The following is a 23,154-nucleotide window of genomic DNA, read 5'->3' on the forward strand; positions in this document are numbered from 1 at the left end:
TGTACTCCTTGCAATCAATGGAAATCGAACCTGTTACCTTGGCTCCGATACCAATTATAGGACCGAGTGCTTGCCGCTTTACCAAGAGCTATAGCTAGTAGTAATGGTGCAACTCAAATCTTTTAAACCGCACAACAGGTCAAGCACCACGATTCTATCGCTCTAGCAAGCAGAGACAATTATTGTACCCAACACGGTGATTTACGAATACAAAATAGAACAATTAGAAGATTTTAGTTTGAAACGATAATTTTCATCAAAGAAAAGGTGAAAAAGAAAAACCGTGTGAATGGGGAAAAAGAGGAAATAATTTTTCGTGAAATTTTGGTGAATTTTGAAGGGCAAAAATGGATATACATATTTTGTTGTCCTTCCTTGACAGTTTCTATCATGTCCTCAAATTTTATAAAATAGAATAGATGTTTACCAAAAATGTTTCAGAATTTGAAAGTAAGAAACTCAAAATAAAACATGCGCGCGCGGCACTGTGCGCGCACAGTGCACTGCCCGGAACAGTTCCGGGCAGCCCCGGTTTTTTTTTTTTTTTTTGATTTCTTGAAAAATAAACTTTTTAATGGTGCTACAATTTTCTGAAAAATTTTCTTGTGTGGTTAGAAATAAATTATTCAATATCAAAACCATACGATTTAGAAAAACCTGGCTCTGATACCACTGTTGGATCTGGTTTTCTACGCGCCCAAACGCAGCGGAAGATTTAAAAATTTTATTTTATTTTGAAAAACAAAATAATTTTGCTTTAGGCGCTCGTATGATCTAACAAAACAAAACATACATAGGATGTCAGAAATTATACCTTTGTGAATTTAATTCACTTGGACACCAACCGATCCGGTATTACAGATCTGGCTCTTGATGATTTCCTACGAACTTTCTTCAAAGAAATCCTTCTATCAAGTCCACGACTAGATAGTATGTTCCTCTTTCAAATTGCACTAGAGAATGGGAAAGAGATTTTGCGTAGGAGAAGATTATTTTGAGAGACGGCTCAATATTTTTTTTCTCTCTTGAAAAGGGTTGGCCGATTTTTCAATTCTTGAGTGGAGGCTTACGCAAGGTCTTTCTGTGGGGTGGGCTAGGTTTTGCTTTGCATATATTATTTATAATAAAATAATAACCTAATTACATAATTAACATTAATGGGCTTGATTTAATTAATTGGGCTAGTCCAACTAGTTTAATTAATTTAATCAAAGCCCATTAAAACTTTAATTATTTATTATGTTGGACTTTTACTCTTACAAGCCCATATTATCCACCATATTTAATTTATTAATTAATAAACTCAACTTTTGAGCTTAATAAATTAAATACATTACAAATTCAACATTTGAATTTATTATTTAAATTATAAATTCAACTCCTTGAATTTTTATCACCTCCAACATTTAATATTTAATAAACCCAACAATTGAGTTTAATAAATTAAATTCTCAAATTTTATAAATTCAACTCCTTGAATTTATTTTCTAAAAATTTAATTATCATAAATTCAACTCCTTGAATTTACTATATAATATAAATTCAACTTCTTGAATTTATTCTCTCAAAATTCAATTATCATAAATTCAACTCCTTGAATTTACTATATAATATAAATTCAACTTCTTGAATTTATTCTCTCAACGGGAATAAACAATTCAGTACTTGTGTGGCCCTCAATGGTTCAGGGATACAGCTAGCTGTGGGTTCACAACTCTTTGTGATTCAGGACAAAATCCTTTATTCGGGCTTACCCTAGTTAACCACATTCTTTTCATCAACACTTTGATCGAGAATGTCAGAACTCATTTCTGATTGCACCCATCGGATCATGGTAAGAGCGTCTAGTAGCATCGCCCCATGATCCCCTAGGTATCACTGATAGTGCCTGCAAAAACCAGTCAATTATGATTAACGTTCAGTATGGTCCCTTCATCTCAAATATCCCGATCGAAGCTGCAACCATTGGTTCATCGAGGGTTGCATATTAATTCGATAACTATGTGATAACTGTAATAGTGGCATCGCGTGTACTATTGGAGAACTCCTTCTCCAACGTACATCTCTTACTCTGGCCAGAGATTCCATGCACTATTATTACGTTAGATCACATAGGATATTCACACCCGTAGGTGAGCGGTGAATCCCCGAGTACAATGCACTGGCTCCTATATGTGTCGCAACTGTACCCAACCTCGCCACCTGATGACTCTCCTGGAGCCGGTAAACGAGTCAAAGCACAGCCCTAGCATATAGAGCCTCAGTGTTGTCCCGGGTCGTAAGGACTAATGGTGTACAATCATAACCACGAACTTATCCTCTCGATGAATGATAACCACTTGGAAAGTCCGAGGGAGGGTTGTTCGGTATAATCATCATATGACTACCCATCTGCATGTTTGGACATCTCTATGCCCTTACTAAGAAACGCAGTACACAACATCACAGATGCTAGTCTCGAGCTCAAGAGACCTTTATCCATGTTTTAGGCGGCTGAATCGACTAGGAACGAATTTAGATCATACAATATTTACAAACGAGTTTCAACATCGAATTACGATTCATTTGTATTAAAGTATAATCAAGGTCTTTATCTATGTTTGATAACATGGGTATACAGATAAAAAAATAAAAAACCATGAAATAATGAATTATATATTAAAATAAAGATTGTTTATTATACTTGAGTCAATAAAATCCCTAGCCAACAGTTGGGTTGCAGAGCATCTACTCTAACAATCTCCCACTTGTCCTAGAGCCAACTACACATAAACTTTAATCCCATTGCTTCGCGATGCTTCTCAAACAATGGTCCTGGCAAGGGCTTTGTAAGTGGATCAGCAACATTATCTACAGAGAGAACTCTTTCGACTGATATGTCTCCTCTTCCCACAATCTCACGGATGATGTGGAACTTCCTCAGAATATGTTTGGATCATTGATAAGACCTTGGTTCCCTTGCTTGCGCAACGGCACCAGTGTTGTCGCAGTACACCGGGACTGGATCAACTCCATTAGGAATGACACCCAACTCTTGGACAAAATTCCTCATCCAAACTGCCTCTTTGGCTGCAGCCGATGCAGCAATGTATTCAGCTTCAGTGGTGGAATCCGCAACGGTGTCTTGCTTGGAACTTTTCCAAGAGACAGCCTCACCATTAAGCATGAATACGAAACCAGAGGTCGATTTCGAATCATCTACATCACATTGGAAGCTAGAATCAGTGTAGCCTTCCAATTTCAATTCTCCACCCCCATAGACCATGAACAAGTTCTTAGTCCTTCTTAAGTACTTAAGAATATCTTTCACGGCCTTCCAATGCATTGGACCAGGGTTCGCCTGATATCTGCTTGTAACACTCAAAGCGTAAGCAACATCAGGACGCGTCGATATCATACCATACATGATACTACCAATGGCTGACGCATATGGAACACGTGTCATCATTTCTATCTCTTCATCAGTTTTGGGACACGTTGCTTTAGATAGAGTAACACCGTGACACATTGGTAAGTATCCTCTCTTGGACTCTTCCATAGAGAATCGCTTAAGTATGGTATCGATATAAGTGGTTTGGGTGAGTCCTAGCATCCTCTTCGATCTATCTCTATAGATCTGTATTCTCAATACATAAGATGCTTCACCCATGTCCTTCATGGAGAATTTATTAGCCAACCATACTTTAGTTGATTGCAGTAATCCTACATCATTCCCAATGAGTAGGATGTCATCAACGTAAAGTACTATGAATGTCACCGCACTCCCACTAGCTTTCTTATATACGCAAGGTTCCTCAGGATTCTTAGCAAAACCAAACTCTTTGATAGTGCTATCTTATCTGAGGTTCCAACTCCTTGACTCCTGCTTGAGACCATATATTGATCTCTGAAGTTTGCATACCTTATGCTCACTTCCTACTGATGTGTGTCCCTCAGGTTGAGACATATAAATTTCCTCTTTGATGTCTCCATTGAGGAATGCAGTCTTTACATCCATTTGCCATATCTCATAGTCATACCATGATGCTATGGCTAGTAGTAATCTAATGGACTTAAACATAGCAACTGGTGGAAAAATTTTCTCACAGACAACTCCTTGCCTTTGAGTATAATCTTTTCCAAGCAGTCTTACTTTGAAGGTCAATACCTTCCCATCCGCCCCAAGCTTTCTTTTGTAGATCCATTTGCATCCTATGGGAACGATTCCCTCAGGTGGATCCACTATTAAATGCATGAAGGATGATCGAGAGCCTTGACCAATGTGTTAGGTGTATGTTAGGATATTTTACTGTTTTATTCGTTTTGTTAATATTTGATATTATTAAAGTGGACCTGGTTTATGGCCCGTTCCCACCCCATGAGATGTATCCCTTATGTGCCATGGCTATTTAAATGTAATTATTAAAAATAGTGGGAGATCAAGACTGGAAGATGGTGGGCCCGATGATCAAGATGAAGACATATAAAATATTGGAAGCTTTTGTAATTGTTGCATTTCCATCCCTGCATTCACCTAGGTTTTGGACCTGGATCCATGTTTGGCTCACATGGATCTAATAGTGTTGGCAATCGATCATCCTTATTTATTGTTGAATGTCATATTATGATATATGTGATATATAGTAGTATGCATGTATGTATATTATTATATAATATAGTTGCATGAATCGGCCAAACATACAAACTCGTGGCACGCGATTTTTAAATTAAAATGATGAGACAATTTTAAAATTAAAATCCCTCGTTTTGAATAAGATTCAAAATTTATATCAAACTGAAAAAGTAAAAATTAAAGGAGTTTAATTTTTCCTTGCCTTCCATCAACCGTGGTTGCATGTTGATCGCTACCCGCGGACAGTGTCTGGCTCATATTATTGGGGAGGTCTGTACGCCGGAAAGCTGTGACTTCCACCGGACATATGATGTGAATTGAGTGGAACTCCCATGACTTCGGCTCATATTATTGGGGGAACTCATGGCGACCGTCTACTACAATTCAATATTGATGGGTTGGTTTGACACGCGAAAATAAACGACGTCATATTATTGAGTCCTTATTAAACGTGAGGCCAAACACGCGGAGGTTGCATAGGAATGCAATTGGACTCTACCTTTTAGAAATTATAATTGGCTGATATTATTCGGGATTATAATTGGCTAATTGGACTCTACGTGCCCACTAAGGAAATACGATTTCCCTTTGAAGAGCTAGCGCGAGTGGGAGCCCTATTTCAGTCTTTTCTCGTTTGCGAGTTTTTCCTCAGTTTTTGGTTAGTGTGTCTCTCTATTTATTTGTTATTTAGTGGTTTGTTGTTGAGAAGTCGAAGCCCTAATGTTTTCCCTGTTATCCCTGCGATTTCTAGCCATTTTTAGCTCTGGAATGTTGTTTTTGCATTTGTTTTGTTCGTTTAATTGGGGGCACTGGAATGTTGTTTCGGGGTTAGTGCTTTATTGGAGTGATTTTTAGGGGTTTTAGTGATGCAGTGCAGTTCATGGAACAGAGATGTATGGTAGGATTTTGAGCATGGACGGCGGGAGAGTTCAATGCCTTACTTTTTTAGAATTAACTTGTTGAGGAATGAAGAAAACATAAGCTATCAGTAGTTCATTTAATGATAAGGATAATATGAACATTTTATCCCTTTCACTTCTTGTGCTTCAAAGGATTTGCTTTAGAACGAAATTAGCATATATTGATATGAGGCAGACAAGTGCAGAGGAAACGAAGCTAGCTGATTGTACAGACAAATGTAATTTGATACCCAGGGATGAACCCATCAAGATCCGGCCCAAACTCCTGGCCCATATCTAAGGTCCGCAGGTGAATGGCCCATAACAAGCTCAGGTATTCTCCTATAAATACCAGGTTTGAGCGTATGATATAAAAATTCATCATATTGTTTTCAGCAGCACCCTTAGCTGCTCCCCCCATATATCCTCAGTCACTGACTTGAGCGTCGGAGGGGCTACGCCAGGACACCCTCCTGGCCCCCTCCTAACGGTCTTCTTCTTGATTTCAAGCTCAGGGTAATCTTAAAGCCCACGTCTGTACTAGTGACGCTCGTTGGGATCGGACCCTAAATTTCCCTTGAGTATCACTTGACGCCGTCTGTGGGAAAATTTGAGTTGAGACGTAGAGATGGTAGGGAGAAGAGGGAGTAGAAGAGTTAAGTCAGCGTCATCGCGTCCTCAGAGAGGACCCGAACAGTCTCATGCTGAGGCGAGGCAGGAACAACCCCATTAGGAGACAAGAACTGAACAACCTCGTCAAGAGACCAGGGTCGATCAACCCCGTCCTAATGAAATTGTGGGGGACCCTGGAGCAGTTGGGTCAATTTATCACTCGGACAGTGGATGAGGCTATAAAGAGGAACCAAGAAACTGTGTTCATTGAAGAGCAGGCCGCTCGTCAGGAGCGAGAGGGAAATTTTGAGGGCCAGCAGAGCAGAATTGAAGAGACCCAGCCCCTCCCAAGCGAAGGGAATGCAGAGATTGGAGAGATGTGGAAGGAAATACGGATGTTGAGCTTTTTCGCTTGCCATTCTGAAAGAAGGACTTCCCCCGAGTTTCCGACAACCGAATGTTGGAGAATATGATGGACATAACGACCCCGAAGAGCATTTGGGTAGATTTGAGAATGCGGCTCTGTTGCACCAATATTCAGATGGAGTCAGGTGTAGGGTTTTTATGGGCACGTTGATGAGGTCAGCCCAGCAGTGGTTTAACACTTTGCAGCCCAACTCTATACGTTCTTTTGAGGACTTCTCAGCTGCCTTCTTGCACCGATTTGCTAGCAGCAAGAGACACCAGAAAAATTATTTGAGCCTGTTCGTGATGAAGCAGCAAGAGAATGAAACTTTACGAGAATTTGTCCAGCATTTCAACAGTGCAGCGCTGGAAATACCAGCGGCTACTTCTGACATCATGATAAGTGCCTTCACACAAGGATTGAGGGGAAGGGAGTTTTTCAAGTCGCTGGTCAAGAAGCCCCCGTCAAGCTATGATGAACTGTTGGCTCAAGCTGAGAAATATTTAAACTTGGAAGATGCCCAGCGGTACGGAAGGATGGAGAACCGGCACGGAGGAAGTAGAGTTGAGAGAGTGGAGAAAGGAGGAAGGAAGAGGGGTGCGGGGGAAAGAGAGAAAGACAGAACTAGAAGTAGAGGACAATTCTCATCACATGTTCCCCTGTATAGGAGTCGTGACGAGGTGATGGAGGTGAGGGAGCCCGCGAGGAGGTGGGAGAAGTCACGAAGGGTTGAGTGCAGTGCTAGATTTTCTTCGCGGGACAGACGAGAAGGATCCGCATCCGGCAGTTGACCGAGGTCTCACCCGTCCCCTAGACGTGGTCAAGGCCCTCCATGGATAAATCAGGGGGTTGGGGAGCAGGGAGGGGAAGGTCGAGGTCAAGATGTCCTTCAGGAGCCCGTCGAACCGAGGAGGGGAACGAATGAGGATAATCACCCTACGAGAGGAATGATTCATATGATCTCGGACGGTGCTACTGATGGAGGCTATGGGCGAGCTCGGAAAGCACATGGGAGAAGATTGGAGAACTTTGAGATATATAGTGGTGCAGACTTACCACAAGACCCCGTCATCAGCTTTGGGCCGGAAGACCTCCGAGGCGTTGTGACTTCACATAACGATGCCTTGGTGGTGACGGCCACCATTGCCAATTATGATGTGGCAAGGATATTTATTGATAATGGAAGCTCCGTGAACGTCTTGTTCAAGAGCACGTTGGATCAAATGAAGATGGGAGAATTTGAGTTTGAGCCTGTATCCACCCCGCTGTATGGGTTTGCAGGACACGCCATCCCGCCTTTGGGTCTAATTGTTCTTCCCTATCCTTGGGGACTGATCCTCGGCGGGTAATAAAGATGATAACATTTACCGTAGTGAATACTCCCTCATCGTATAATGGAATCCTGGGGCAGCCAGCCTTAAAGGATTTTAGAGTCGTAGCTTCCACTTATCATCAGAAGCTTAAGTTTCCTGTGGGAAAAGGAGTTGGAGTCTTGTGCGGGGACCGAAAAGTCGCACGTCGTTGTTATGAAAGAATCGTGAAGGAAGAAGAAAAGAGAGGTCGCAAGCATTCGCATGGAAGCTTGAGCTCAGTCTTACAGTTGTAGAGTCATTCGCAGAAGCTTCTAAGTGGGTAACTTTGTTCTGTGGAGATACAAGAGGAGCAGAGAAGAAAGTTGGAGAATGCGCTGGTTAATGCTCTAAAGAGGCCCGGGAGCACTTATCATCTTAGAGAATATTAATCTTGACTTGAATTTTGCTGTATTTCATTTCTGAATCTGTCTTATGTTATCAGTTGAAATTTAATAAAGCCAAGTTCTTATATTAAGTTCATGGATGTTGTTGTATTGTGAGATTGAAATAAATTTTATTTTCCTTCTAAGGCATCGTCTAGTAGAGTTGGGGAGGAGATAAATTTTATTTTCCTGCTCAGGCATCGCCTAGCAGAGGAGCAGAGTTGGGGTGGAAGAGAAAGTTTATTTTCCTACTAAGGCATCGCCTAATAGAGGATCAGCGTGTAGAAGAAAAATTTTATTTTTCTACTAAGGCATCGCCTAGTAGAGGAGCAACGTGTAGAAGAAAATTTTTATTGGAGCAGCGTGTAGAAGAAAAATTTTATTTTCCTACTAAGGCATCGCCCTAATAGAGGAGCAACGTGTAGAAGAAAATTTTTATTTTCCTGCTAAGGTATCACCTAGCAGAGGAGTTAGAGGGTGGGGATGTTGAATTTTTATTTTCCTGCTAAGGTATCACCTAGCAGAGAAGTTAGAGGGTGGAGATGTTGAATTTTTATTTTCCTGCTAAGGTATCACCTAGCAGAGGAGTTAGAGGGCGGGGGCGTTGAATTTTCATTCTCCTGCTAAGGTGTCACCTAGCAGAGGAGTTAGAGGGTGAGGAGGTTGAATTTTTATTTTCCTGCTAAGGTGTCATCTAGCAGAGGAGTTAGAGGGTGAGGAGTTAGGGGGTGGGGATATTGAATTTTTATTTTCGTGCTAAGGTATCACCTAGCAGAGGAGTTAGAGGGTGAGGATGTTGAATATTTATTTTCCTGCTAAGGTATCATCTAGCAGAGGAGTTAGAGGGTGGAGGCGTTGAATTTTAATTTTCCTGCTAAGGTATCACCTAGCAGAGGAGTTAGAGGGCGGGAGTGATGAATTTTTATTTTCCTGCTAAGGTATCACCTAGCGGATAAGTTAGAGGGTGGGGGTGTTGAATTTTTATTTCTCTACTAAGGCATCGCCTAGTAGAGGAGCAGCGTGAAAAATTTTAATTTTCCTGCTAAGGTATCACCTCGCAGAGGAGTTAGAGGGCGGGAGTGATGAATTTTTATTTTCCTGCTAAGGTATCACCTAGCAGAGGAGTTAAAGGGTGGAGATGTTATTTGCCCTAGCAGGTTAATAATATCATATACAAACTCCGAAGAAGCCATAAATTCAAATGCAAAATACTCAAAAAGCGGCAAGGATGAGCCGATGACGAGCACAAATGTGTTGCACGCTTGTGCGGGCCGAGGGTGCCCCGGGCGAGCATGCGCTGTGGCGCGAGGTGGGCGGCGAGAGGCGGCGTGGCTGGGCGAGGATGGTGGGGCGTGGCGAGGGGCGAGCAGGCAGCGGCGGCGAGCGTAGGCGAGGCTGTCTGGGCTCGGGCGAGAAGGGGCGAGAGTGAGGCGCTGGCTAGGCGAGGCTGTCTGGGCTTGGGCGAGGAGGGGCGAAGGCGAGGCGCTGGGCTGGTGGGCGAGCTCGGCAAAGGAAAGGGCAGCGTGGCGAGGGGCGAGCAGGCAGGGGCGGCGAGCGTAGGCGAAGCTGTCTTGGCTCGGGCGAGAAGGGGCGAGGGTGAGGCTGGCTAGGCGAGGCTGTCTGGGCTTGGGCGAGGAGGGGCGAGGGCGAGGCGCTGGCTAGGCGAGGAAGGGCGAGGATGTCTGGGCGAGGCTAGGCACCCGGGCGAGGAGGAGCGAAGGCGAGGAGCTGGGCTGGTGGGCGAGCTCGGCGAAGGCGAGGGCAGCGTGGCGCGCTGGGCGAGCGTGCGGCAGACGGGCGAACGCCCGAGGAGGTGAGGCGCGCTTGGGCTGTGCTCGGGCGAGGAGGCGCTTGCAAGTGCTTATTTCTAAAAAAAAATTTATGGGGGCGTTGCCCCCACACCCCCATGATCTGACAGGGCAGGTTGATCTGCGCGACCTGACCGTGCAGGTCGATCCCCGTAATTTTCGCAGCGGTGAACATCGTTCATTAATGGCAAACGAAGTAGATTTTTCTATTACGGTACGATCTCATCGTCGATAAACCAAGGACAACACAACTAATCGAACTTTGAATCTACGATTCAGTTCGACTCGGGAGGGGGAGGCTGGTGATACCCAGGGATGAACCCATCAAGATCCGGCCCAAACTCCCGGCCCATATCTAAGGTCCGCAGGTGAATGGCCCATAACAAACCCAGGTATTCTCCTATAAATACCAGGTTTGAGCGTATGATATAAAAATTCACCATATTGTTTTCAGCAGCACCCTTAGCTGCTCCCCCCATATATCCTCAGTCACTGACTTGAGCGTCGGAGGGGCTACGCCAGGACACCCTCCTGGCCCCCTCCTAACGGTCTTCTTCTTGATTTCAGGCTCAGGGTAATCTTAAAGCCCACGTCTGAACTAGTGACGCTCGTTGGGATCGGACCCTAAATTTCCCTTGAGTATCATAATTGATAAAAATAAATATAAATACTAAATAAGTGTATGAAGTGGTAGTGGGTATAAATATACAGTTATTCGTTATCTATGATCAGTTCGTGGAATGTCTGGAGACCCAATCTCCAACTACCACCAGCTTCTATATGTATACCTTTTGTATTGTGTCTGACTTGGCAGATATCTTGTCACTATAAGTCTCAATCAGAGTGATTCTCGTATACTCGGAAGGAACCCTGCTATGCAAGCTCAGTTTCGTAAACTACAAGTACAGTGTAATTCCAGTAAAAAAAATCATTTAATTGGGAGAGATCGAGCGTTAATCAAGATTCGCAGCCGACAATAACAACCATTTAAAGAGCTTTCAGCTAAGGGTTATTTTAAGCTCATGAGTACAAATAAAAATAGAACTCGATTCAGATTAGTTTTACATTTAGATATCATAATTTTAGATTGAGAACATGAGAGCAAACCTTTTCCTCTAGAGGTTTGCTTCCTGTAAACCACACATGAGATGTAAGGGCGTCAATTTGTCTCCTTGCAAATGCCTGTTAGAAGTACATAGTCAAACGAAAAGGGAATTAAAGTTCTATATATATATATATATATGTTATCAAAATATTTTCAATTTCATCATGAGTTTTACGAAGGTGACTTATTGTTCAATTGAAAGAAATTTATTTATTGGTTAAACAAATTGGCGACGTTTGCTTTTGATCTTGTGATCATGTAAATAATTTTGTGTAACTAGTTTTATTTCTTTGTTCATATGTGGTTTTGATTTAGATACATCAAATGTTTGAACTGTGAAGAGATTTTCCTAAACCCAGTTGGTTCATTTGCATTGCATCATGATGTAAATACATTTTTTTCTTTCTCATAGCCAATTTTTCTATTTTTTGGTTGGTCTTAGTGGCATCACATTTCATGTATAACTCTTTTTTTATGAACACATGACATTAGTTTGATCCTTTGCTAGACACAGTATTGATTATCCTCCCTAAATTATACAATATCTTATGAGCAGTCTTATCTTCCCATATCAATGATCTATCTCTTTGTTTATTTATAGCCAACGAACATTTAAACTATTTAACTGAAAATTAAAATACCATACTACTGAAATTAAGCTTATATATGTGACTAAAAAATATATAAATTATCTAAGTAGACATAAATCACTTAATCAACGTGATTATTAAAAATTATCACTCGAACATTAAAATTATATAAATAGATGAAATTAACATTGCTCACTAAAGTTTAAAACTCGTAATATATGTAGTGAGACAATTCATGACATCATGAATATATTCAAATGATATTTTAGTATATAATCATAAAATTTTTACCAAAAAAATAAAAACCATAATGTGAATTTATAAAAAATATTAAAATACTATTTTGCCCATTGTAGACCAATGTTGGAGTTGGTCAAATGTGAACTCCTACAACGAGTTGCCTAATGTTTTTCTGAATTTATTATTATTTCGGTGCCTTATACTGTGAAATTGTTATAGTTTGCGAAATAACATCTGACACCTAAGTAATTATATCATATAAATTAAATTAACATCGTGTATATGTGTGTGTGTGTGTTGATAAAATCTCATAATTATTTCATACAAATGAAAAATGTTTGTTCAAGAGATGGATAAGGAATGGATGCATCTGCCTTCTAGGCTTGTACCCAAGTATGAAGAAGGGGTAAAAAAATTTATAGCACAAGCTAGGAACTATGCAAAAACACGTGAAGTAATCTTATGTCCTTGCAAGCGTTGTAAAAATAAGAAGTCTATGAAATTTGACCAAGTTTACGACCACTTAATTATTAAGGGGTTCGATCCTTCTTATACTATTTGGGTCTTCCATGGTGAAACTTATAACTCACAATCTCAAGCTGAAGGTAGTTCAAGAGGAGTTCAGAAAGAGGATGAAAGTAGAGAGGCATATAACTTACATAAGGATGTTTTTTTGCCGGAAAAAGAGGTTGGACACACTATATCTGAGGCAAAGGATTATGAGTTTGATGATTTATTAAAAGATTCGGAAACTCCTCTCTTTCCTGGTTGTATATCTTACACAAAGTTGTCGGCAATCGTCACACTATACAATTACAAGTCTACTAATGGTGACACAGACAATATTTTCAATGAGCTCCTTAAGATTTTATGTGACATGCTTCCAGAAAACAACACACTTTCAGAAACTGTTTACACGATGAGAAAGTTGTTGAAACCATTTGATTTAGGATATGAGAAGATTCATACTTGCCCAAATGATTGTTGTCTATTTAGAAAGGAGCTTCAAGATCTGGACTCGTGTCCGAAGTGTGGATCCTCAAGATGGAAGATAGACAAAGTCACCACCAAAGTTTGTAAAGGAGTTCCTGAAAAGGTCCTGCAGTATTTTCCAGTGATACTAAGACTGAAAAGGATGTTTAAATCAAAAGAAAAGGCTGAAGAGATGATTTGGCACTCCAAACACAAAAGTCAAGATCATATGATGCGTCATCCAGTTGATTCAGTAGCTTGGGATACAATAGATCATAAGTGGCCTGATTTTGCATCAGATCCTAGAAATCTCCGCATTGGTCTTGCAACAGATGGATTCAACCCTTTTGGTGACCTTAGTTCCAGATATAGTTGCTGACCAGTTATTTTGTCAATTATAACCTTCCTCCATTGTTGTGCATGACAAAGGAAAATCTTATGCTGACATTACTGATTTCAGGTCCTAAGCAACGGGGAAATGATACAGATGTATACTTGGAACCTCTTGTGGAGGATTTGAAGGAGTTGTGGGACACCGGTGTTGAGGCGTATGATGCATTTAGCAAGTCAATGTTCAATCTGAAGGCTATTTTGATGTGGACAATCAATGATTTTCCAGCTTATGGAAACCTAGCTGGATGTGCCACAAAAGGGAAACTCGGTTGCCCAATATGTGATGAAGACATATGTTCTATAGTAGAAAGTTTGCATACTTAGGTCACAGGAGATTTCTTGCTCTTAATCATCCAGTTCGTTAGAAAAAGAAGTGGTTTAATGGAAAAAAAGAGAGTAAAGAGAAACCTAGACCATTGAATGGGTTAGAAGTTACCGATGCATTGAAAGATATTGAAAATGACTGGGGTAAAAAGCAAAAGGGTGAGACTGTCAACACTTTGAGGAAAAAGAGGAAGAAGCGGGATAGTTCAAAAAAGGTACAAAAACCAGTTCAAAGGTGGAAGAAAAAGTCACTTTTTTCGATTTTTCATATTGGAGTGTAAGTTATTTTGCACTGTATTCATTAGCTTTTGCAAATTTTTTATTTTATGTTCCTAAATTGTTAGAAATATTCTGAACTAACACTATGAAACTTGTTTATGATTATCTTTAGGGCCTCATGCTACGTCCTAACTTAGATGTGATGCATGTTGAAAAGAATGTCTGCGAGAATATCACAGTCACATTGTTAAACCTGAAGAAAAAATCCAAAGATGGTGTGAATGCTCGCAAAGATTTGGTACACTTAAAAATTAGACAAGAATTACATACTCAAGAAAAAGGAGAAAATAAATATCATTTACCGGCTGCTCCATACACAATGTCTAAAAAGAAATGGATGTATTTTGATCTAGGTTGAAGAAAATAAAGTTACCCGATGGATATAGCTCAAATATTGGTAACTTTGTTTCTGTAGAAGAGCGTAAGCTTATTGAGCTGAAATGTAACGTCCCGAAAATTTGAGTTCCACATGAACCACGTGCGTGCAAGTTATTAAATTCTACATGTATTTTATTAAATGGTTTTAATGTATGCTTAATTCATTGAGTTGGGTTTAGTTCACGATCTAAGAATTTGCATTATTTTAATATTAGGTTTAATTGATGCACGTTAAAATGTTTTTCGAGTTCATGTTTCAGGCAATTATTCGAGACGGGAACGGGGAAAAGACCGGTGACGATTTTTGGCAATTTAAAAGACGGTATTTTATTTTAAGTTAAGGATGGGGCGTTTTTAATAATTTATTTAGTTTTAGCATTTTAAAGCCTTATTTATGTATTTAGTAATTTAAGAGTTTGGAACTTTTAAAATTAGCATTTTGTGGGTGTTATTTTAATCAATGAGAATTTCATAAAATTGGGTGTATTTATTTTAATTATGGGAGTTTAGAATTTTAACCTTTAAAGATTTGCTTCTTGAGTATTTTATTAAGGGCTTTTGTAAAGTTAGGGGTTTAGTAACTTTTAATTAAGTTGTTAATCATTTATTTAACAACTTTTCCCCTAAGTAAAACACACACATACACGTTTTACCCCTTAACTCACACACACACATATTCTACACACACTAGAAATCGTGTAACACACACAACACACACTACACCACTCATCTTTAGATTTTATTTGAAAGAAAACTAGGGTTCTTACTCCTTCAAGCAGCCGCCCCCTTTCCCTTAGATTTCCAGCAAATTTCGTTGGTTCCCTCCAAAGAAAATCGAGCCAAGTTCGTCCCGGATCAATCCTCGTGCCATCTCCGCTTCGGTATCGTCGTTTCGGTAACGTTTATCATCAAAGGCACGTATAATCTGTTCTTTCTGCATCGATCATGTCATATTATGTGTTGCGTTGTTTTATGCGTAAAAATATATGGGTGACGTTCGTCGTTTGAGGAGAAAACGATTTGGATCAGTTTTGAAACAATTTTAGATCTGAAACTCGTTTTTGTTGTCTTTTTAAATACTGCAACTTTTAGGTCGTGAATCTGAGAAAACTTTCAACGTGAAAATTATAGAACTTTTTGATACCTTCGGTTTGACAGTAAATTCGAAATATTTGGATAAAAATTGAGTGATTTATGGCGTTTTTCGTGGGACTGCTCAAACTGCGTTTTTTCAGAAAACTATGTATTGACGCGTTCTTGAAGTTTATTTGTTGCAGGCTTCGTTGGGGATCGATGGGTGATCGTTGCTGCATCTAGGTATGTTTAGCGTGTTGTTGGGATGGCTATTGATGTGTCATTTCATGTCGTTGGGTCCTTGGGAGAACGAGTAGCCGTGTAAATCATTTTTCTGTCGAAGGCTTCGTTTATGAGTTTGATGAGCTATTTGGGATATGTGGTTGTGATGGGACAATCGTATAGGCTTGAGTCAACAATATAGTAGCCTAAGATGGTCTCGTGGTGTTGATTCATGGTCCGTACAATCGAGTCGAGAGCGTTAAACAAAACATGTACAGAATTTTCGTAACTTCGCTTGTCCCGCAGGCACACGGACCCAAGCACGGACCCTGGCACGGGGTCCGTGTCTTTGGTTTTCCCTTGGTGTGCCATTACAATGAGTACACGGACCCTAGACGGACCTTAGCACGGGGTTGGTGCCTCCCCTTTTCCTTCGCACACATTTTACCGAGCCTACACGGATCCGGGGCCGGACCTGGGCACGCGGTCCGTGTCCTTCATATTTTGGGGAAAATCTTATAGTATGCTTTGAGGTTTGACGTCATGGTTTATGGGAAGAGGAGATATATCAGTCGAAAGAGTCCCCTCTGCAGATAATGTTGCTGATCCACTTACAAAGCCCTTGCCAGGACCATTGTTTGAAAGCATCGCGAAGCAATGGGATTAAATTTTATGGGTAGTTGGCTCTACGGCTAGTGGGAGATTGTTAGAGTAGATGCCCTGTAAGCCAATGGTTGGCTAGGGAATTTATTGACTCAAGTGTAATAAACAATCTTTATTTAAATATAATTCATTATTTCATGGTTTGTTTTACTTTATCTGTATACCCATGCAATTAGCATAGATAAAGTCCTTGGTTATGCTTTAATACGAATGAATCGTAATTCGATGTTGAAACTCATTTGTATACACTGCATATTCTAAATTCGTTCCTAGTCGATTCAGTCGCCTAAAACATGGATAAAGATCGCTTGAGCTCGAGACTGGAATCTGTGATGTTGTGTACCACGTTTCTTGGTAAGGGCATATAGATGTCCAAACATACAGATGGGAAGTCATATGTTGATTATACCGAACAACCCTCCCTCAGACTTTCCAAGTGGTTATCATTCATCGAGAGGATAAGTCCGTGGTTATGATTGTACACCATTAGTCCTTACGACCCGGGACAACACTGAGGCTCTATATTCTTTGACTTCTTTACCGGCTCCAGGAGAGTCATCAGGTGGCGAGGTTGGGTACAGTTGCGACACATGTAGGAGTCAGTGCATTGTAGTCGGGAATTCACCGCTCACCTCAGGTGTGGATATCATATGTGATATGATGAAATAATAGTGCGTGGAATCTCTGGCCAGATTATGAGATGTACATTGGAGAAATAGTTCTTCAATAGTACATGCGATGCCACTATTTATATGTTTCACATAGTCATCGAATTAATATGCAACTCTCGATGAACCAATGGTTGCAGATTCGATCGGGATATATGAGATGAAGAGACCGTACTATACGCTAATCATAATCGACTTGTTCTTGCAGGCAATATCAATGATATCTAGGGAATCATGGGGCGATGCTACTAGACGCCCTTACCATGGTTCGATAGATTTAATCAGAAATATGATTTATGACATTCTCATGATCAATTGTTGATACATGGAATGGGGCAAATAAGGGTAAACCCGAATAAATGATTATGTCCTGAATCACAAGGAATTGTGAACCCACGGTTAGATGTATCCCTGAACCATTGAGGGTCACACAAGCACTAGATCGTTTGTTCCCGTGGAGAGAATAAATTCAAGAAGTTGAATTTATATTATGATATAGTAAATTCAAGGAGTTGAATTTATGATAATTAAATTTTGAGAGAATAAATTCAAGGAATTGAATTTATAAAATTTAATAATTTAATTTATTAAACTCAAAAGTTGAGTTTATTAAATATTAAATTTTGGAGGTGAAAAATTCTAGGAGTTGAATTTATAATTTAGGCATTAAATTCAAATGTTGAATTTATAACGGATTTAATTTATCGAGCTCAAAAGTTGAGTTTATTAAATATTAAATTAAATATAGTGGGAAGTGTATTTAATGGACTTGTAGGAGTACAAGCCCAACATACTAAATAATTAAAGTTCTTAATGGATTTTGATTAATTAAATAAACTAGTTGGACTAGCCCAATTAATTAATCAAGTCCATTAATGTTAATATTGGATATTATGTCATGGTTCGATTATAAAAGGTTGTAAATAAGTCATAACTCTAGCCACCAAGCAAGCCTCAATCTTTGTATTTTTCGAAAATCAATCCTCCCTTCTCCTCCAAATTTCGGCCCCTAAAGTGAATTTAGGGTTTGAGCCGTCTGTCAAGCTTTGATCTCCAACGTAAAATCTCTTCTAATTTTTCTAGTTCAAATTAGAAGATGAACAAATCTTCTAGTCGTAGACCTGATTCGAAGAACAAAGAAAGGAGATTTGAAGAAAGTTTGTAGGGAATTCATCAAGAGCTATCTCCGCTAACCCCGGAATAGTTGGTGCCGTGTAAATCTTTCACCAAAGGTATAAACTTCAAAACTCCCTATGAATGTTTAATCATAAAACCATACGAGTGCTCAAACAAATATATTTTGATTGTCAAAATAAAATAAAAATTTTAAACTTACGCTGCATTTTGGGCACGAGAAAACCGAGATCCAACATAATATACATATATTTTGACAAAATAAAGAACAAAAAACATAATCGGTGCATAAACAAAATCGAAGGACATGGAGGCGAAATGATACCAAATCAATTTCAATGTATTCGAGATCTTAAGGAACGAATATAACAGAACTCTATATTGCATAGTACAACTAATTTACGATCAACAGTCACCCATGATTCAATTCATCAATTCAACTAATTTACGATCAACAGTCGCCCATGATTCAATTCATCAATTCAACTAATTTACGATCAACAGTCGCCCACGATTCAATTCATCAATTGATGAAGTATTTGAAACTACCGGGAATATTTTCAAGAACACGTATCTAACGGACCGAACAAAATATAGGGAAATCATTGGATCAAACTGACAATTTCGGCGACACGAAACAAGGGGTCAACAAAATCAAGCATCATCTTCATCATCTTCATCCTGTGGATTTCGTGGCGGGGCTGGCTGTACTTTTCGCGCAGCTGTTTTATTGGGATGAAATCTCCAGCACCATCCATGCCGTAAAACAAAAAAGAGGCGTAAGGATGATCAAATGCATCCTGAATATAGTTAATTGATCACAACCCACAAGCTTCTAGATATTTATTTATTCGAAAACCCAGTTTCCATTCAAATATGGTTCAACTAACCTTGTCTTGCTTTTCAAGGGCAAGTAAATTCTCTTCGGGGACTGCAAGAAAATGAGGGAGATCATGAGACGTTAAAAATGAGAGATATCATGAAACGAGGTACTCGTTGTAAAAAAACTGACAATGATGCTCACGGAAGTAATCAGCGGAATCTTTACACAATGGTCAATGGGGTTATATCGTCAACTAAAACATGTGTTAGTTGCCTTGCACATCTGCGGTTTTGTCTGAAACTATAATATGTGACAGTAAAAGTGCAATCCAATTAAATTATACAATAATCCAATCCAAACACAATGTTTCAGTCCTTGTGCCAATACAGGCAATCATAGGATAAGTTGAGCAATTATTGCTTCTTAATGATCCTTGATCAAATAAGTAAATCATGTTGCAACTCAGGGGAATCACTCACATGATTTTGAGTTTTGACACCGATTGTACAATCAGGTATATGTTGCTCTACCAAAATCTATAGTCTGTATCTATAGATATAAAATATTCGACTCAAAATTTTTGAACGGCACACACACGTATAATGTACAAGACAGTGGGGCAATTGTTGCTTCACAACTTATGACAAGCTGATAATCGATGTTAATTTAAATACGGGAATATCAATGTTGTGGAAGATTTGAAAAGCGCAGGCATAGAATATCCTTTATCCTTGGGTTTAGAGTGCTCCATCAAATAGAAAAAAAAAATAAAATTAATTGAGTCTAGGAGTTAAAAGTAGCTAGAATTGGTACATGGCTGGCATCACAAAATCAGGTTCGCTTGGCTCACCGTATGCTACTAGAAGATTGGGGGGGTCTTCTTGTGCAACAACCAATACCTGCGAAACAGGTTGAACTGACTATGACTATGAGTTTACCTTGCATTCAGATTTAATGATGCAAATCGCTTCAACAATAGAATCATGAGAACTGGAGAGGAATTGTTAAAAATAGAGCAAATTGATTTTACTTTGTTTAGGAATTTTCATGAAGGAGAGAGGTAAAAGTATGTCTTACGATGCTGCATAGTAGTTAACCAGGAGCTGGATCTATGGATGCTAAGCCACATTTGTAATTAATCTATACATGGAACAAAAACATAATATTGGAAACAAGTGACAAGTAACATACCATCAAAAAGGGCATATGAATTCTGATAAAACAAGGGTTGTGACAAATATATAAGTTTAGTGTAGTCCAACCTGATAAAATGGTTGATCCAGACCGCGAGTCAGCTTATCGATTTTTGCACCTTCCATCCAAGATTTGGACTCACAGCACACCGGATCCTTGCCGCAAATGACAGCTCGATATCCTAACATCTCCAGCACAATTTTTTAGGGGCAAAAAAGTGAGTATTCAGTTCGTTAGATTAACCCGTTACATCCCGAGGAAGAAAATTTTTTCGAGACAATATACCAAATAATTTATGCTTCACTTTCTGGCCTAAACGGAAAGCATGTTGAGCATTCTCATACCCTCGTGCTTTTACTGATGCAGCCAGTGACTCTGCTTCAAGGTTGGAAATTTTCTCTCTTAAATCAGCTGCCAAATCATATTTCTCACTCTGAATCGCATTCTGCACGAAAAGAAAAAAAAATAAATTCAAAATTTTTAATAAGTTGTTTAACAGACCAAACCTCTGAATTGGGAAACTGATAAGTGATGATAAAAGGATTAAAGACAAAAGAAAATGCTTATTTGGCATTTAGTTTTCAGTGAATCAGATACATACCGTAGGCGTAAGATACCAATAGCCAAATCTTGAGCTTCACTTTTTGCTGCTGGCCCCCTTCCACTTTCCCGTAGCTTGATTACCTCTGATTCAACCTTCATATAAAAGCATTAATAATCAAGAGGCCTTGACCATTAATAAGGTTCTTGATGATCAAGATCCCTCCTCATCCAAGAAAACGTTGAAGCATTTTTTCCAATTCTCAGAGTACAGAATTGACGCAGGTCAAAAATTCTAACCTCGGTCAACTTGTTCCTGCTTGGCTATGTCATACTGCTCAAAATTCAAAGCATACTGCAATATAAGCATAGCAATAAGCGAACAACATTCTTTTTCTAGCTGTTACGAAGAAAATTAACAGATTCAGAACCAGCTCTTTGCACCAGTACCCGTGTTGCTAAGTCCAGCTCAAAGAAAAACATTAGTAAATCCTCGTTGGCGCTTTCCCTTTGCTCGCAACTGGCATCCAAGTTGGCTCCCCTATCACCTCCTTTAAACAACCATCCAGCTCCAACCCTCCAAGATCCAGGTCCAGATATATCAAACGCTCCAAGGTACGAGGCTCTTCCATCAGAAGAACACAAGCATGATCTTCCGATCCCAAGAAACTGGGGTTCCTTTAAATGACCCAAATTTCTCCTACATTCTTCATTTAACCCACAAGTAACACCGCAACTAGAAGGCGCTACTGCATTAATAAACATGCTTTGCACCATTTGAAGAAATAATCCTTCTCACTATACGCCCACTTAAGATTTGATATTTGCACGTCAATCTCTCAAATCATTAGATTGCACCTACATTAAACCAATGCTCCATTCATGGTTACAATAAAAAAACGAATTTAAAGAAAACTACCTCAACCACATCAAACAAATAGTAGCACTAAACAACTCGTTGAACTAAACTATATGTAGAATAATAAACTATTTTTTAGAAACGTGTCAATTCTCAATAATATTCAAGAATATTGCGCACAAGAATCACTCCCCGAATGACTCCAATCCATTATCCAATATCAAAAACAGAAACACCTCCTGACCTCCTCCCCTACACCCACCCCACCTCACGGCCCACCCCAAAACCAGCACACAAACAGTGTCCCTTCAAGAAATTAAACAAACGAGTAATCATTTCTAATGAAACAGGCTCAATCAACGGCACGTAGAGCGCCTGTATTTAGCAGTGGGTTCGCGAAAGAATTTTGTTAAGTGCTGGTTTTGGAAACACGCTTCATACTTATTCTTACGCTTTTGTTCTTAGTTAACTCTTCTAGTATTAATGGGCTGGGTGGCTGTTATTCTTGTACATCACAGACTGACATTTCTATATACTAAAAAAAAACCGTTTCCTCCATATATTTTGACATGGTATCAGAGCAATGAAAATTCAAATCCGAACTCTCGATCTCTTGGATCGTATTTTTTAATTGATCCATCCATCTTATCATCCACGATTTCTTAGCTCGCGACATCGATTCCAACTTCACTGCAGCTTCATCACAAATTAGAGGTTCAACAATGGCGAATGGACCTAATTTCAATGATCCGATGTACATTCATCCCTCCGACACTCCAGGTATGAATCTCGTCAGGGATCAATTAGTAGGAACTGAGAATTATGGAATTTGGAGCAGAGCTATCTTGATAGCGTTGCAAGCTAAGAATAAGATTGGATTTATTGATGGTACATGTAAGAAACCCGAAGCTGGTAGCGCATCGGTATTGCAATGGGAAAGATGTAACGCTCTATTATTATCGTGGATTTTAAACACTGTTTCTCGAGAAATTTTTGGTGGAATTGTTTATGCAACCAACACCTCTGTTGTCTGGACGGATTTGAAGGAGCAATTTGATAAGGTGAATGGTTCTCGCATTTTTGCCTTGCACCGAGATATAGGACGATTGGTTTAGGGGCAAAGCACTATTTCCACATATTTTTGCAAGCTCAAACAACTTTGGGATGAGTTCGCTTCTTTGGTAATTTTGCCATCCTGTGAATGCGCTGCAGCTAAGAGATATGTCGAGCATGATCAACAGCATCGATTACTTCAATTTTTGATGGGGTTGAATGAGAGTTACGCCGCTATACGAAGTCAGATTCTGATGATGCCTCCTCTGCCTACTGTTGGGCAAGCTTTCTCCATTATTTCTCAGGAAGAATCTCATCGTTCGTTGTCTACTACTGAGCCTCCACCAACCGTATTTTACTCAAATCAGAATAGAACGGATGACCAACGGAAGGCCCTCTTGAAATGCGAATATTTTAATCTGAATGGACACTTGAAAGAAGATTGCTATAAGATAGTTGGTTACCCACCTTGGCATCGTCTTTACCGAGGACAGAATAGAGGAAGTGAGTATAAACGCTCAGGGCGTGGCTATGGTCGAGGAAATAGGAATATTGCTGATGTGAACCTAGT

General features: G+C 39.7%; 1 protein-coding gene and 1 pseudogene across 1 annotated transcript; one reads left to right on the top strand and one right to left on the bottom strand.

The window, feature by feature from the left end:
* The first annotated feature begins 12,356 nt into the window (after nt 1–12,356).
* Nucleotides 12,357–14,361, top strand: LOC142520273 (uncharacterized). Its single transcript, XM_075623276.1, has 5 exons — nt 12,357–13,329; nt 13,440–13,675; nt 13,738–13,911; nt 14,088–14,213; nt 14,329–14,361. The coding sequence occupies exons 1-5, from the start codon at nt 12,357–12,359 to the stop codon at nt 14,359–14,361; spliced, it is 1,542 nt and encodes a 513-aa protein (XP_075479391.1).
* A 3,998-nt stretch (nt 14,362–18,359) lies between these two features.
* Nucleotides 18,360–21,788, bottom strand: LOC142521154 (clp protease adapter protein ClpF, chloroplastic-like; annotated as a pseudogene).
* Nucleotides 21,789–23,154: the final 1,366 nt, after the last annotated feature.

This window comes from Primulina tabacum, chromosome 12 (genome assembly GCF_025594145.1).
Source record: "Primulina tabacum isolate GXHZ01 chromosome 12, ASM2559414v2, whole genome shotgun sequence".
In the NCBI taxonomy this organism is placed as follows: Eukaryota; Viridiplantae; Streptophyta; class Magnoliopsida; order Lamiales; family Gesneriaceae; genus Primulina; species Primulina tabacum.